Here is a 17,045-nt window from a genome sequence, read left to right on the forward strand (position 1 = left end):
AGCCCAAATATAGCAATTTAAAAGGAAATGAAGCAAGATATCTTGGTTTTCTTTTTCATCATCCAACTACATTACCTAAGAAAATTTTAATATAGTATATACAGTATTTTCATTGATTTATTATTTCTTAAATGTTGTAACCATTAATTACATTTCACAATTCAAATAAACCTAACATTTTAAGTTGAATAAGTACATAGCTATTCAAGTTGAGAAGCTATATAGCATTGAAACAAGGTAGGAGTACTTATTTTCTTTAGTGAAATATTTTACCATTGTTTAATACAACTCCTATTTCACTTCATGATTAGGCCAAGATTGGATGGATTCTTTCTTTTCCTCAATCTTTTCACCAATCACAGAAACAAACAAAGTTCCATTATCATATTATTGGTGAATGGGACCTAAACAAATTAAATTCCCCAATAAATACACTTCTCTCTCTTCATCCCCCAAAGTCTTCTAGGTCAACCATCAATGAATCCATCTCTCCCCAGTTACGTGTTGATTTCGTGTAGGCTTATTTTATTTTATTTTATTTTATTTTATTTTATTTTATTTTCCCCCAAACGCGTCCTTCAATAACTCACTTAATTTAACCTTAGAGCATCCACAACCGTGCTCTTGCCAGCGGCACGGTTGTGGGCCCGGGCGGTACTATTCATGCCTGCTCTCTGGCAAGAGCACAACACCCACAACTGTGCTCTTCCGCAAGGACGAGCACAATTAATATAAAATTCAATTACACAACAACATTTTCATAATACTAAAATTCATTAAAAAAACCACAATAAAAATTACAAATTACAAATAAAATAAAAAGACATAATTAAAATCCTAAAAATTAAAAATTACATAATTAAAATACTAAAAATTAAAAATTACATAATTAAACTCCTAAAAATTAAAAATTACATAATTATTGGCTAATATAACCCGAGGAAGACTACGCATCCGGCGGCACCAACCCCAATTGTTTTTGGAGACCCAATATCATGGACTCGTGCGTTTGAAGTTGCGTGGGGGTCATAGTTGACCTATCGGCCATATTGAGTTGGGCCAAAAGGGCCCACAACGAGTTGTTCGGGGGTGGAGGTGGAACATAGGGTGCGGGTTCGGGAGCAGGGGCAGATGGAGTCGCGGCGCGACGTCGTTCGGCCGCCGCCTTCTTCCTACCTTGCGGTCGGCGTCGGGAACCGCTTGGTCCGGCATCGGGGCTACCCAAGTTAGCTCCGGCGAGTTGGCTAGCCACTTCTTCCGAGCCGGAGTCGGATAGTGCTACCGACCGTGAGCGTTTGGAGGAGCCGCTAGAGGAGGATGTTATGCCTCCCTTATACTTCGGGTGCGTCCGCGTCTCCTGCCAAACGTTAAGATATTTGAACGACTTACCGTTCATGGATTGGTAGGTGCTCAGCGAGGCGGTGATGATGTCGACCTCGCTTTGGCCGCTCCCGGCATTCCGGGACTCCTGGATGAAATAGCCGTTGAACTTGCCAATTTCTTCGTTGGCTCGGCCGATGCAGTTGCGCACCATACTCTCGTTGCGCTCGATCGTTCCCGGCGGCCGGTGTGCATTGTACCGGCTAGAGACGCGCCACCAAAAGTGATCGCCGGATTGGTTCGTTCCAACCACCGCATCTTCGGAGATTTCCAAGTACGCCTTGAACAATCTTTCCATCTCCGCCGGTGAGTACGGTGTGCGGACACCGGCGCGAGATGGAGGATTCGGCATTTGGGAAGGGGCGCGAGGCCTAGGCTCCGGTGTCCACCCGTAGCGCCCATCGGAGGCACCTTGATCGTCGATTGGGTATGGCCGGTAGCCACTCGGAACGCCCGAATCTTGGGTGAGAGGAGGGGCCGAATATTCCGTTTCCGGACTAGGAAACGGTTGCGAACCGAACCATTCGGGGTTCCAACCGTGAGAGCCGCTTGGGTTGTCGTCGTTACCGGACATAGTGGTGTTGTAGGGTGTGAGAGGAAGATGAAAATGGATATGAGAGATTGAAGATGAGAATGGAGATGAGAGAATGATGATGAGAATTGTGTAGTGAAAGTGTGAATTTTTGGGAGTGAAATTGGGGGTATTTATAGATGAAAGTGTGTATTTTTGGGGTAAAAAAAATAAAAAAAAAAATTAAAAAGTGGGGAAAAACGGTTATAAACGGATATAATTTTTTGGGGAAGTGAAAATTTTTTTTTTTATTTTTTATCGGTTTTTTTAATAAAAAACCGATTTTTAAAAAATAAAAATAAAAAATTGTTTGAAACCAAACGCTATGCCGTTGGCGAATGGGAGAGTGACACGTGTGCGTCCGCTGGCACGGACGTGCTCGATACATCGAGCAGCGCCGTGCCAGCGGCGCGGTTGCAGCGGCGGCGGTTCTTCGCCTTGCCGCTGGCACGGACGGCGGTGGCGCCAACCGCCACCGCTGCGGATGCTCTTATGCTTATTAACTCAATTAACACCAAATACTTATAAGCTCATGAGTTTGAATTTTCCACAGCAACCAAACATGACCACTTCTCACTAAAAAAAATCCAATCATCAAACATTTTCATCAAATCAAAATTATATCAAATCCAAAATTCCAATTTTTTAGCTTAATGCTGAAAACACTTTTATCAAACATCATGGGAGCAACCCTCAGCCAGCAATCCGCCGTCGACACCATCAACCAGTGGCGATCGCGGCCGCGCCACGAGCTGATCTTCGACTCCGGCCTCCACGAGATCCGGCAGTACTTCCAAGCGATCGACAAGCTCGACGACGCCAATGCGCGCGGCTCCAACGACAGGCTCCTCCACACCGCCACCGACCGCCTCAAATCCGAATTCGAAGCCGTCCTCCGCCGCAGCGCCGCCGCCGCCCCCGGCCCCGCCTCCACCACCACCGAGTGGAGCTCCTCCGTGTCCGACAGCACCGCCAACGCCTTCCGCTTCGAAGACTACGCCCCCGCCGGCGACGCAGTCAGCCCCGACGCCGCCGATTTCCTCAAAAACATCACCGCCAGATTGAATTTTCGCGGGAAAATCGAAGACTGCGTTAGGGTTTATAAGAGCGTGAGAAAGCCCCAATTGCAATCGCAGCTAATACGACTCCGTTTCGATGAGCTGAGAGGAGATCACAATCAGAGGAGATACGTCCAAGACGAGCTCAAGGTGAAGATGGAGCTATGGATTCAGGTCTCCAAAATCTGCGTAAAAATCCTCTTCGAGAGAGAGAAGAAACTCTGCGATCAGATCTTCGGAGACGTCGACGCCGCTGCCGCCGCCGACTGCTTCATCGGAACAGTGAAGGACTCCGCGGTCCTTCTGTTCCGATTTGCGGAGGATCTTAGCCTCAGGAAGCAGCCGCACCACACGATGGCGGCGGTTCTCGATGTTTACGAGGCGTTCCTTTGGGTGCTCCCCAGCACAGAGGCTTTGTTTGCCTCTACACCGGGGAAGGGGATCAGGGACGTATGCTCCCAGGCATACTCTCTCATCCAAGGAGACGCCGTCAGGATGCTGTACGACCTGCAGCACGACATCCTCCACGATGCGGCAGCCTCAGACGAGCAGGGCGGGGGCGGGGTCCACCCCACCACGAATTTCGTGGTGGGGCAGATTGAGGTAGTGGTGAAAAATAAAGACCTGCTCACGGGGCTGATCAGATCCGCCCCGTCGCTGAATTTTGGCGACACCGCAATTCCAGACGAGGAATTGCGGCAGTACGCCAACGGCAGCGGTTTCCTGGAGCAGTACTTGGTCCTGACCGTCATAGTACTGCTCAGGAACCTCGACAAGAAATCGAGGAGCTACGGAGACCCCTGTCTAGGGCATCTGTTCGCGATGAACAATCTCCGTGGCATCCTGAAGGTGATCGAGGCGTCGCCCAACCTGCAGGAGATGGTCGGGGGACGTCTGATCACCAAGATGAGCGACGACCTAGAGTCCGCCCGGGCGAGCTACGAGACAACCATGTGCGAAAAGTTCCTAACGTGCTTGCGCCGCGACGGGATCTATACGAGCCGCTGCTGCTTCCGATCGCGGGCGTCGAAGGCCGCGGTGAGACGGCGGCTGAACAGCTTCAACGATGTGTTCAAGAAAGTTGATGAATTGCATTCTCTTTGGAAGATTCCGGATCTTCAACTAAGAAATGAAGTTCGTCTTCGTATGTCGGAAATTTTGGTACCACGTTATAGAAAATTTATTGAAGAATTTGGTAATAAACCTGAGACAAGGCTACTACTAGTTGAAGGTAACATGAAGTATCGACCTGAGGAACTTGAGGCCTTAGTTCAACAAAGATTGTTTGCAAATAGTGATTCTTGATTCATGTGTAAAATATTGTGTTGGAGATATTCCACAATTTTTCTTTTCCTTAGGGAACTTTCAATTAATATGGAGACCTTTTCTATAAATAAAGAGGTTTAGAGTTCAAATATCACCTCTGTTTTCCCTTCAATTGGAAAAAGAAAACAAGTTTTATGACCAATTTCATTAGTGAAAGCGGCATTTTTTTGGGTATGATTATGATAGAATGCTTTAGTTATTACTTATGATCCATAGATTAGGCTAGGGATGTCGTTCGTCTTGGTCCCAACTTTTTACAGATTTTCAATTTCTTTTTTGTTTTAATTCATAATCAAGCATTATAGTTTCAAAATTCTAGAATCTAAATCCCATGTGCTTGAGCCACAACTGGTGATCCAAATCCATTAAGTTCAGCCCAAAAGACGGGGTTATGGTCCAAAAACTAGAACATTTATTCTCACTGTCCTATTAAAAATAAAACATTTTCTATTTTAGATTGTCCCATTAAAAATGAAACGTTTTCTAAAATGGAAACAAATTTTTCTCATCTCTACTTTACCCTCTCTTCATTAACTCACAAAACAACATTACATAAAAATAACATGCCGATTTCCTAATGTTTTATATTTAATGGGACTGAGGGAGTCTATTTTAGATTAGCTTGTTTTTGCTAGTAGAAGCCAGCTAAATAAAATTATTTAAAGACCCAAGTTGATTTTTAAAGTCGTTGACAGGTTATTTTTGGTGACAACAATGAAATTTCTCAGACATTACTCTCTTTCTTAGTAATTCTCAGTACACTTTAATTATGACTATTGTATGACGCGGCAATCACGAAGACAAAGTCGACTCTACTCCATCACTTCCTTCGTTTGGCCATTTTCATGAAAAAATCGAATTTCCCCACACAATTTCTAATCTTCTTCCACTTAATTTTCATGTTACTAAAACATTTGACATCTCCAACAACTCTTACAAAATCAAAATTTGCCCAAATCCAGTCTCTCTCTCTGTACCAACCATGTCCGATGCAGTCATCACAGTCATCCTCACGCAGGTCGCGACGATCCTCGAAAAGCAGATTCGCGAAGAGCTCAGCCTCGTCTGCGGCGTCGGCCACCAATTCAAGAAGCTCCAGAGCGAATTCGAGTCGATCAGAGCAGTAATCGCCGACGCAGAGAAGCGTCAGGTGAAAGAAGAGTCCGTCAAAGACTGGCTCGAAAAGCTCAAAGATGTTTCCTACGACACCGAAGATGTTCTCTCGGAATGGATCACCGCGATGCAGAAAGTTGAAAGCGACGGCTGCCGAGCTTCTCGCTCTAGAAAGGTAATCTCTCTTTCTCTCTCAATTGTGAATTAATTTTAAGGAATTAATTAAAATTTCAGTTTTTTTTTCAAATTTCAAACTAAATTGAAGCAAATAATCAGAAAACAGAATCAAAATTTGAACTTTAGAGGGAAACTGTCTTAAAAATTGAGTTTGGGCTTCTTTGTTAGGTGACCTCTCTCTTCACCATGCCTTGCTTCAGTTTCGATAGAGTTGCATTTCGCCGGGAAATAGCGATAAAGATCAAGAAAATCAACGAGAGGCTTTCAGATATTGCAGCTGAGAAAGTAAGGTATAATTTTAGTGAGGTTTTGAGTAATGAGATTTTGGAGAGGCCCAAAACGGCGTCGTTTATCGACGATGCCGAGGTAGAAGGGAGGGATGTGGATAAGGAGAATTTGATTGGTCGATTGTTGGGCCGCGAGAATCGAGGAAAAGGTCTAAATGTGGTGTCGTTGGTGGGGTTGGGTGGGGTCGGGAAGACGACCCTCGCACAGCTGGCGTTCAACTCTGACGAGGTGGTTAACCACTTCGACAGAGCGGTATGGGTGTGCGCGTCCGACCCTTTCGACGAGGTGCGGATCGCGAGGGCGATTTTGGAATTTATCGAGGGTAGTGCCCCTTATTTGTTTGAGCTTGAGACATTGGTTACCAAGATTAGGAACTATGTGGAGGGGGAGAGGTTCTTGCTAGTCTTGGATGATGTTTGGACTGAGGATTTTAGGAAGTGGGAGCAACTTTTAAAGTCTTTAAAGACCGGGAAAGCCGGTAGCACGATCCTCGTGACCACGAGGAAGGAGAGCGTGGCAAGGATCATGGGGAGTAGCGACCTGCTCCGGCTAGGGGGGCTCTCTGTGGCGGACTCGTGGACCTTGTTTGAGAAGATCGCGTTCCTTGAGAGGAAACGCGAGAGGTTTGAGGAGGTCGGGAGGAAGATAGCAGAGAAGTGCAAGGGGTTGCCTCTGGCTATCAAGGCGATAGCCAGTTTGATGAGATTTAAGGCGACGGTTAAAGAGTGGGAGGACGTGCTGAGGAGCGAGTTTTGGGAGTTGGAGGAGGCGGAGGCGGAGAGTCTTTTCCCGCCCTTGATGTTGAGCTACTATGACCTGCCTTCGAATGTGAAGCGTTGCTTCACATTCTGTGCGTTTTTCCCAAAGGACCACGCCATTGAGGCTAGCAACCTCGTGCAGCTCTGGATGGCGCATGGCTACCTGGCTGCCTCGACCGGGAGTTTCTCGGTCGAGGCAGAGGCGGAGAGAGTAGGGCAAGACTACTTGCAAATCCTTGCAATGAGATCCTTTTTCCAAGATGTGGTGAGAGATAGGGATAGGATTGTGAGTGTTAGAATGCATGATATGGTCCATGATTTCGCGCACTATATCGCGAAGAACGAGTGCTCTGTCATCGAGTTCAATTTCGATTTCCAACGGAGGATGGAGTCATCACACAAGCGGGCCCGACACCTAACCGTGGTCCGAGCAGAAGGCAGCCAGTTCCCCAATGTTACTAATGTGGGGAAGCTCTTCACATTGTGGGTGCAGTCTTTCTACGACACCCCGCCTATCATATCCCAGCTCGACCGCGTTGATCCGGACTTCATACGCCGTCTGCTCTCCCTCCGGGCGTTGGATTTCAGCCGAAACCGGCTAGGGGAGCTGCCTAAAGAGATGGGCCTTTTGATCAAGCTGAAACATCTCAACTTGTCTCATAATCCATTTTGGGAGCTGCCTGAGACATTGTGTGATCTCTATAATCTGCAGACTTTGAAGCTCTCTGGTTGTCATCATCTCCGTAGATTGCCCTCGAAAATCGAGAAACTGACGAATCTTCGACACCTCGAGATCGACAGGACTAGTAGCCTCAAGATGCTGCCAAAGGGAATAGCAGAGTTGGCCTCACTTCAAACATTGAACAAATTCATCATCATGAATGACAGAAGCAATGCTGCTTGTGGGCTTGTGGAGTTAAAGAGCCTGAACAATCTACGCGGTTGTCTGAAGATCGAGGGGCTCGGGTTTGCAGCAGGCGCGGCTGAGGCGAAGAAGGCCGAGCTGAGGAACAAGGCGCGCCTCTCTGATCTTGAGATGGACTTCAGCCCTTTGATCAAGAGTGATGATAGCCAATATGAGGTGATCGAGGAGCTTGAGGCGCCCGAGAATCTCGAGTCGCTGCAGATCACGTCGTACGGGGGCATGAGCCTTCCTCGATGGATCATGAATCTCACTAAGCTGCAGAGGATCATCCTTCAAGACTGCCCAAACTGCGCGGCTCTGCCTCCTCTGACCTTGCTCCCGTTGCTCGTGACTCTTCATTTGGAGGGGCTGAACTCTATGAAGTGCCTTGATTTCGACTCGTTGGGGGCGCGGGCGAATGGGGGTGCCACGCTGGCCTTCCCGGCGTTAAAGAAGCTAAAGATTTCGAGGATGGAGAGGTGGGAGGAGTGGGATGTGAGCTTGGGGGGCGCTGCGATGCCTCGTCTCCGGTGCTTGAAGATCTCGCAATGTGGCAAGGTGAAGGCGCTGCCGGCGCTCCTCCTCCGTGGCTCGATGTTGAGGAAGCTGCGGATCGACGGCTGCCCCGTGCTGCATCGGCTGTACAACAAGGAGAGTGGGGAGCTTTGGAGTGAGATTGCACACATATCAAAAGTTAAGAGTTTCTTGAAGTTTATAAATGTGGTGCTGAGAAGAATTTGTGTTTTGTTTTGGTGCGGTTTATTTGAAGTTGTTAATGTTATTGTTTGAATCATTGGTGTGGTTTATTTGAAGATATTTCATACGGGTAGTGATAAAATGCAAACTCATATATGGTACAAACTCCAAACTTTTCAACACAATGTCAACACAACTTCAAACATTGACACTGTGTTGATATTTTTTGTTGCTATTATTTTATCATCTGTTGATATTTTCTAACGGTTTAGAACATAGTTTGGAGTTTGTACAATATTTAGAGTTTGCATTTGATCACATCTCTATTTCATACACTACTTTATTTAGTGACTTTTCTTTGATTTAAACTCAACTTACCACAAGTTTAACAAATTCCCAAAATTGTATTTTTATTTAATACTAATAATCTTAAAACAAAGAAATATAAACACGGAGAAATGAATTAGCCAGAGAAATTAAATGGTTAAATAGTAATATTTAAAAGAAAAAGAATATTAGCATAAAAATACTAATTTATCTATAGATATAATTTTAATTAGATAAAATTAGAAGAAAACAAAATATTATAGTATGTGTTATATGCAATCGATGTGTGATCGACTTCCTAAGATGGTTATAGTCTTATAGAATGATTGAAAACAAATAATTCGTATGAAGATTGAGATTTCAAGGATCAAATAATTCAAATGTAGTATTTGTTTATTTTATTTCTCAATCATACATAGAGTGATTAGTCTAACACTCAACCTGTTGAACATGTGGGGCAATATTTTACTTATTTTGCAACTGTATAATCTAATATATATTCTATAGACACAGGTCTCAATCATATATAGTTGATTTCACAAGTTGCTTCAAATCATGTGCAAACAAACATTTGATTCGTTTGATACACATTAAATATTTTAATCATAGGCTGAGATTACATTTATCGACTCATATGAACGCATTTGATTGTCTTTTGAAGAAATTAAATTATAATTATAAATTATTGGATGAAGTTTGCTTTTTTTCAAAGAAAACAAGTAACGACTTTGGGCATGTTGATCTTATGTTAAATCGATTGTTTAATCAGGAAATAACGCATACAATATCTTTCTTTTAAAAAAAAAATTGCTTTGTACTTTGATGAAATTTAAAATTGTACTTACAACATTTAATAACTAAAGTGATCTTAAATTTAATATTGTAAATTTTATAAACTCGTCTTAATGACATTATAGGAAATAGAACTCGTAAGGTCAGACACAATGAAAAAGGTTGTCGGCTACATCAGAAGGCGAAAAGGGGCGTGACAATTGTTGTTGACATTGGATGACAATCGAAAAAACAAGAGTGAACCTCAATCCCAAAAGGTTGGAGCCAGTGGCTCCATTTTTCAGTTTATGATGCAATAAATATATAACAATCCCTTAGCTTGTGAAAATAGTTCTCTAACCATATGAATATAGATTTGTTATAAGAAGATCCCTTGTTCTCATGTGGATTCGCTGTTGATTGGGGCGAATTTGTTGCCCCGTAAGATTGGTTGCAGTTTCAAAGGCCAAGTGTGATGGAGTTTTTAGGCCTTTCACAAATCATAAATAAGACCAGTGATCAGTCGACCACCGATCCTACCTCGATCCGTCATTGTTCGTACTAATCACGTGAAGGAGACAAACATGCAACAACATAGTTTGGGATGTTTATTTCCACATCACACTCCAATCCATATAAACCACATAAAAGATATAAAACTCTATCAAAATGTCCTTGTTCCATTATATTGTTATGATGGCAATCCAAGAACAATGGGAAATGGCAATGTGACACGCAATAAATCAATAATGTCACATACCAATAAATGTGGCACAAATTAAACAGATAATGAGCTGCATTTTTGTACCTTAGATTTCATACAATGTAGGTGTTTTGTAGGTCTAGGTGTTTATATTAATTTGGATTTTAGACGACAAGAAATAGACTTTTTATTTGGGGTGTGATAATACAACCCAAGCACCCTTTTTAGGTATATTTGTCCACTCTTTATTAGGGCAAACATTATTTTTTTTGCTTTATTTAATAATTTATTACTCCCTCCGTCCCGTGCTACTCGCACGTTTGCTTTTCGGCTCGTCACAAAGTCCTTACACTATTTATAATTTAAGTTAGAATTAATGCATTTAATTAATATGTTAGTTTAAGTTAAGAGCTCTTTTATTAAGTGATGTCTCATTACACCTAAAATTCTTTTTTAATTACACAAAAAAATCAATCCCAAATTTACGGCCTAAAATGAAAAGTGCGAGTAGCATGGGACGGAGGGAGTATATAATGGTGGAGTTAATCAGTTAGCTAGGGGGACTATGAACCAAACATTTGTCACAAAGTATCAATGTATAATAATTATTATTTCCTTGCGTGACAGATTTTTCAAAATTAATTGCTTTTATGTGTACTACCTATGTGTGATGATTGATGAAGAGTTTAATGCTTGTTTTTAGGGCAAATTTAGAGGGATGAGTGGTGTTGGGGTATCATCAAACCTTTTGGTAGATATATTTTTTAGGAATAAATAAGTATTGGGAAATATAGCTCTTGCTATTATTGAAACAAATTATTTTTAAAAAAAAGATAAATATATAGTAGTAAAAAAAAGTATATCGGTAAAAGGAGGACTATTCAAAGCCGACTCACATAGAGTCATAGATGACATAGTGGTAGAATAGTTAATGACAAAATTCCACAATTTTCAGGGTGTTTTTCTATCATTCATCGAGAAACATGTAATGATGTGAATGTTTGATTAAAAAAACAATTCTAGAGTATATTATAAAAATTCCAATAAAATCGAAAGGATAATGTACTGCGACAAGAGGAAATCGCATACGTCTGGATTGATAAAATCCAATAATATTATCTTGGAAAATAGAAGTGTATTTGTATTTATATGCAGAATAAAACAAACCAAAACAAAATAAAACGTGCAAGAGTTTATGTAAATGGGGACAGCCATGTGAAGAAAACTTGGTTTGGTTTATGAGACATTTAGGAATGGAATACATAAAAACTAGAGATAATATTATTCAGCTACAATGACTTGTCATAATTCCAGTCCAAATAAAACAATTTATTTGCTAGAAGTTTAGTAGTAGTAGTAGTAAAACATTCAATTCACCTAAAAAGCATAATTTTCATAGTGAATACTACACCTTAATTTGGTTCAAATCATCATTTATAGTATAAACAGAAATGGATAAAAATATAAGAAAAGTGAGCATCAAAGTACTATATCATTAATTTATTATTTTTATAAAAATAGAAAAAAATCTTCTATGGCTATTCACAATATAACTACACAACTTTATTACATATTGATCGTCATTTTAGTTCCTCTAACAAAATGGTCCCTTTTAATTTATAGTAACTATATTAACAAAGTAGACCACTGAATATTTTCTCTTATATTATAATGATTAGTATTTATTAACTTTATTCACTTATAATATATTTTGAAATAATCACTAACATTAATATGAGCTTTAACTCATGCTCTAATAATATTAGTATTTTAACTATTTTTATTAAACTTATGCCATGTTAATAGAGGGTATATTTTTTAGTAGATCGAGGGAGTACCTCCACAAAAGTGCATGAAAAATTGAAAATTTGTCATTATCATTTTATTTCATTTTCATACGATTACGACTAATTATATATATCGTAGTTGGACTGTGACATATTTCCTTTTTCAGATCATGCAATTTATTTTATATACACGCATTCTTAGCCTATTGGCTTATTCTATATAATCATTAATTAATATGCGTGATTCATCATTTTCAATGCACTTGTCATTACAATACAAATTATATAAATATTTTATATGAGTTGAGTTCGTTTTTTTAGCTTTAAGTGGGAAAATAACTCGTAGTGGTAATATATAACATGTGTAGGATAAAATAAATATACTTGAAATACAACTAGTTTAAATTCTATGAAAGCTTCTAGATTATGCATAAATTGAGCTAAAATATTGGATTTACATGAAATTTGACTAACCCACGTAAATAAATTCCTATTAGTGTAAGGATAATAAATGCATGATCTAATGCTTAAAAGCGAGGCTGTCAATTTAAATTTTAAATTTCATAATACATTTTTATATTGAATTGGTAAATCATAATTTGAAAAAAAAAACAAATAATAATTAACTATAAATATGTATTTATCGTTGCAAGGCTTTATTTTAAGTGGGATATATTTTCTATTTTATTTGTTTGTTTCTTGAATGCGTGAGAGATAATCTATTTTTTTGGAAGATTATATGCTACTACTATGGAGTACTATTATATTTTTATTCTTTTGAAAAGTTATATGCTTTATTTATTTTAAATATATGCTGAAAGAGATATGAACATAAAATAAGATTGAAAAACAAAATAGTAGACTTTACATATATATTTTTATAGTTTCTTTTCAAAGGATAAACGAATAAATTTATATTTTCTTTCTATATCAATTTCTTATATGTGCATTAAAATTAATACATCAGTTAATTGAAAAGGACGGCACCAATTTCTTTTGTATTTTACTTCAACCCTTAGCCTATCAATTTTATTTAATTAGCCTATCAATTTTATTTAATTTAACTTATTCTTCACTTAATTGACCACTCAATGAAAATACGTACATAGAAAGAGTTATTTTAAGAAACTTTCTTCCCACTTATTTTCTTTGTTAATTTAAATACGATATTAAAGTAAAAAGATTGTACTAAATTACTCCTACTTGTGATCAAACCAAACTTTCAAGAAGATACGATCATTAATTCCATAATAACTCCATATTTTCGAAAAATTATTTTTAGAGAGTTTTTGTCGTGAATCGTATTTTTTTATAAAGGTTTCCAAATTTAGTTCCATATTTTCGAAAATTTATTTTTAGTTCCATAAAGTAAAGATTCAACTAAAATACTTGTGATAAAACCAAAGATTCATATATCAGAAATACATAAAAAAAAGTTATTTCAAGAAACTTTCGTCCCTCAATAATCCTCTTATTTTAGTTGTTACTCTAAACACGATAATTAAGTACAGATTCAACGAAATCACTCGTGATCAAACCAAATATTCATAGTCATGATCGTTAATTCCATAATAAACCCATTCGTTATTAAAGCAATCAAATTTAGCCCCATATCTGCGCAAAATTATTATTAGAAATTTTTTTGTGACACATATTTTGGACAAAGGTTACAATTTAGTTCCATATTTTCGGTAAAAAAAATCATGTTTAATTTGTTAAATTATTAAATTAAATAAGGTTAAGTTTTTTAAAACACAGTCAATGATGACGTGTACCCCCACCAATCATTGACCCCCTTTTCTATATAAAATGCACAAAAAAACTCTTTTTATTCCAATCTCTCTCTTTCATTACTCAATTCTCTCTCTAAATTGTCTCTTCCCTTCATCCGAAAAAACCCGAGCACGAATATTTAATCCATCTCTAAAACCCATTGATTGATTGAGAGATTCTGTCTTCAACCAGCCAAATAAGAGAAGAAAAGGTGAAATCTTTCCCATTCTCTCTCTTCGATCGAATTGGGCCTTTTTCTGGAATGTCTTTCATGACTACATTCTTCATCCCAGAAGTAGTAGAGTGGGAGAAAGAACGATAGAAAAACAAGAAAAAAGATCGAAATTTTCTTTCAATTTAATTTCTCCCCCAATTTCTAGGTCAAGATTGTAAATTTGCACCTTCAATCTTGGTATTATTCATCTGGTAAGCTCTCTCTCTCTCTCACTTAATTTCTAATTTCGTGAATTTCCCAGTTTAAAAGTATTGATTTTGCTTGTGAATTTGCCTTTTTAGGGATGTCTACGAGTATAATTAACGATTCAATGGTGATTGCTTCCGGCCCGGACGGGCCCGCTGTAAACGGGCCCTTGAACACTATTTCGGGCCAAGTCGAGGTGGAATTCGCTACATGCGACTGCTGCGGGCTTACGGAGGAATGCACTCTTCCTTACATCGAGACTATTCGCGAAAGGTAACAATAAAAATATTCAATTTTGAAAAAAATGGAGTCTAATTCTGTTAAAAAACTGTTATTCGGGTTTCAGATATGGCGGGAAGTGGATATGCGGGCTTTGTGCGGAGGCGGTGAAGGACGAGATCGTGAGGTGTCAGAAGCTGATAAGCCCGGACGAGGCTGTGGCCCGGCATATCAGCTTCTGCAGCAAGTTTCGGGCCGTCGGGCCGCCGGAGGACCCGACGGTGCACCTGATTCGGGCCATGGGGAGGCTAATGAGGAAGGGGCTGGAGAGCCCGAAGTCGGTGCCGTGTAGCCCGAATAATAAGCTCGAAATAGAAGGCGTTGGTGTGTTTACTCGGTCGGAGAGTTGTATACCGAGTTTAACCCTAGTGGATGCCTCGGTGTATCATCGTGGGTTGGAATGAGGTCTAAGGGTAAAATGGTAAAGTTGATATAGTTCAGATGAAAAAGAGAAATGAAGAGGAAAAATAGTGGTGATGATATTACTTAGAGGTTTGTTTAGTTGAAATGCTTAATTTACGTGTTAGTTTTTAGTAGTATGTTTTAGAATAATGGTATAAATCTTAACCTTCCAATAGTTTGATATGCTACTAATTAAATCATCTTATGGTTGGTGTTATATTTTGGCGTGTTTAATTAATTCACCAAATATGCAGACTGATTAATTTAGTATTAAAAACAATAATTAACTTAAATTATTTTATTGCTCTTAAACCCTTTTTTTTAATCATAATAACAAAATTATTTCAGACTAATTGAACATCAGAGTATCCACTATCAGGCGGACGTCCCGCATAGCCCAGCCCCTTTTTTGTCCACATCCCCAGTTTTTTTGTTCGCCCCCAAAAAAATGTTTCCGCCACTATAGGCAGACACTTCCAATAGTCCCAAAATTTTATAACTAATTATAATCAATTATAACAAAAAACGTATATTACCTGCTACTTCTCTCTCTCCTTCCTTCTTCAATCTCCCCTCCTCTCTCAAAAAATGTCGAAAATTAAAAAAAAATTAAGGGGGCGGCCGGCGCGCCTATCGCCCCGCGGGTTTGGGACAGGCGCGTCCTCGCACTAAACTCGCCGAAGGGCGTTCCGCCCCGGAAATAACGTCCGGCTCGGGGCGGCCTCTCGCTCCACTATAGCTCGGCGGGGCGGGCGGCGGGAAGGGGGCGGCCGGCGCGCCCCCCTATAGTGGATATCCTCAATAAATCGGACACATCCTAAAAAGAATGGAACCGGATAAGCATATGACACGAAGCTTGAAAAATCCCTATCTCTTTAATGATGTGTTTGTGCTTTATTTAAAAAGTGGGTGCTCTTTGCAGCCATAAACTATAAGATTAGGGCATGCATCTTGGCTTATTGGTGAGTATCTTTTCACAAATTGCTTCAACAATTTAGGGTTCTTTAGAATCATGAGTTGTGCAGTCGTTGTCAAAGCCTCTGTGGACTTGTAATAAGAGATGTCTCTGTTTTGTCATCTCAATTTTAGTTGCCCCCAAACTATATATAGCCAATTTTGCCACTTTGCTAAATGTCCAAAAATATGATTACTTACTAGTACTCCTACTATTCAGTTGTGGGCAATAATTGGCTTAGACAAAGTTCGCTTAAGATTGCCCGAAATTAAATTGATCCGAGATTAATTATGTCACAGAAAAGACCAAAATTCATAATTCATAATTAATCATATGTAATCTTATTCTGAAATGAACTATCAAGACTTTATATGGTGAACAAACTATTATTATTAGACTCAATCTTATTTAATTTATCTAGCCGGACGTCAACTTAGTAAAAAGATTAAGTGTTAAGAAAAAATACTAACCAAATTTGGTGTGTGGATGATGAGATAATCTTGAGTGGCAGCTAGAATTGCTATGTATAATAAGGTTAAATTGGGCCCAACTCCCTATTTCAATCAATTATTGTAGTATATTTAAAATTTAATTTATACTAAAACGTCGATCGTATTTAACCTCTTTCAAAATGGCCAATCTCAATAAGTGCGTCTTTTCCTCGAGCCCCATTCCCTTTTGATAGCAACTTATTTTTCTATTTTAGACCAAGAACTAATTAAAAGCGACAATCATCGTATTAATGAATATCAGACGAAGAATGCAAGTGAAACCCAATCAAGAAAGGATTGGGGTGGAGCTGCCGCATCAGAGGTAGGGCAGTTACAAAGGTCGAAATTAATAGTAGAATTTTGCAATCATTATGGATTAGCGTGGGTCAGTTTACTCTCTGAATCCTACCTAAATGCGATCATTTACTCAAGCATTAACCAACCATTTGGAAGAGAAACTACTCAAAAATCTTTAATTGTGACGAACTTATATTTGGATTGTTCATGAGAAATTTATTTGTGATCCCAAATTAAACACAGCGGAATTAATTTCAAGCACATTGATTTATTTTCGGCGCACTGTACATTATAGAAAAAATTGAAAGTTTTGCCATTTTTTATTTTCTTCCATCACCGAAAAGGACAAATGTGTCATTTTATTAATTCCTTTTTCCCCAGAAGTTGATTGGGCATAGGTGTGGAATATTAGTAATGCTGATAATGTATGGTTGATATTAATTTTTTAAAGAAAATTCAAACTATATTACATATATTAAAAACATTAAAATGTAAATTAACCAAAGTGATATATATTATTCTATATGTTACGAAACCGACTAATACGTGCCATTAGTATAATCTCCAT

General features: G+C 39.3%; 3 protein-coding genes across 3 annotated transcripts; all 3 read left to right on the forward strand.

Annotated features, from left to right (window-relative positions):
• The first annotated feature begins 2,631 nt into the window (after positions 1 to 2,631).
• On the forward strand, positions 2,632 to 4,314 carry LOC121768583 (exocyst complex component EXO70B2-like). Its single transcript, XM_042165114.1, has one exon. It carries the CDS (start codon positions 2,632 to 2,634, stop codon positions 4,312 to 4,314), a length of 1,683 nt encoding a protein of 560 aa, XP_042021048.1.
• A 715-nt stretch (positions 4,315 to 5,029) lies between these two features.
• Positions 5,030 to 8,476, forward strand: LOC121768539 (putative disease resistance protein RGA3). The gene is made up of 2 exons (XM_042165074.1): positions 5,030 to 5,623; positions 5,794 to 8,476. Exons 1-2 carry the CDS (start codon positions 5,318 to 5,320, stop codon positions 8,362 to 8,364), a joined length of 2,877 nt encoding a protein of 958 aa, XP_042021008.1. The 5' UTR covers positions 5,030 to 5,317; the 3' UTR covers positions 8,365 to 8,476.
• A 5,242-nt stretch (positions 8,477 to 13,718) lies between these two features.
• LOC121767671 lies at positions 13,719 to 14,951 on the forward strand. The gene is made up of 3 exons (XM_042164002.1): positions 13,719 to 14,058; positions 14,149 to 14,326; positions 14,400 to 14,951. Exons 2-3 carry the CDS (start codon positions 14,151 to 14,153, stop codon positions 14,734 to 14,736), a joined length of 513 nt encoding a protein of 170 aa, XP_042019936.1. The 5' UTR covers positions 13,719 to 14,058; positions 14,149 to 14,150; the 3' UTR covers positions 14,737 to 14,951.
• Positions 14,952 to 17,045: the final 2,094 nt, after the last annotated feature.

The sequence above is a fragment of the Salvia splendens genome, chromosome 15, assembly GCF_004379255.2.
Source record: "Salvia splendens isolate huo1 chromosome 15, SspV2, whole genome shotgun sequence".
Lineage (NCBI taxonomy): Eukaryota > Viridiplantae > Streptophyta > Magnoliopsida > Lamiales > Lamiaceae > Salvia > Salvia splendens.

Coding starts and splice junctions, on each gene's coding strand:
- LOC121768583 (XM_042165114.1), top strand. CDS start 2,632: ATGGGAGCAACCCTCAGCCAGCAATCCGCCGTCGACACCATCAACCAG.
- LOC121768539 (XM_042165074.1), top strand. CDS start 5,318: ATGTCCGATGCAGTCATCACAGTCATCCTCACGCAGGTCGCGACGATC. Junction 5,624..5,793: donor GAGCTTCTCGCTCTAGAAAG/GTAATCTCTCTT, acceptor CTTCTTTGTTAG/GTGACCTCTCTCTTCACCAT.
- LOC121767671 (XM_042164002.1), top strand. CDS start 14,151: ATGTCTACGAGTATAATTAACGATTCAATGGTGATTGCTTCCGGCCCG. Junction 14,327..14,399: donor ATCGAGACTATTCGCGAAAG/GTAACAATAAAA, acceptor TTCGGGTTTCAG/ATATGGCGGGAAGTGGATAT.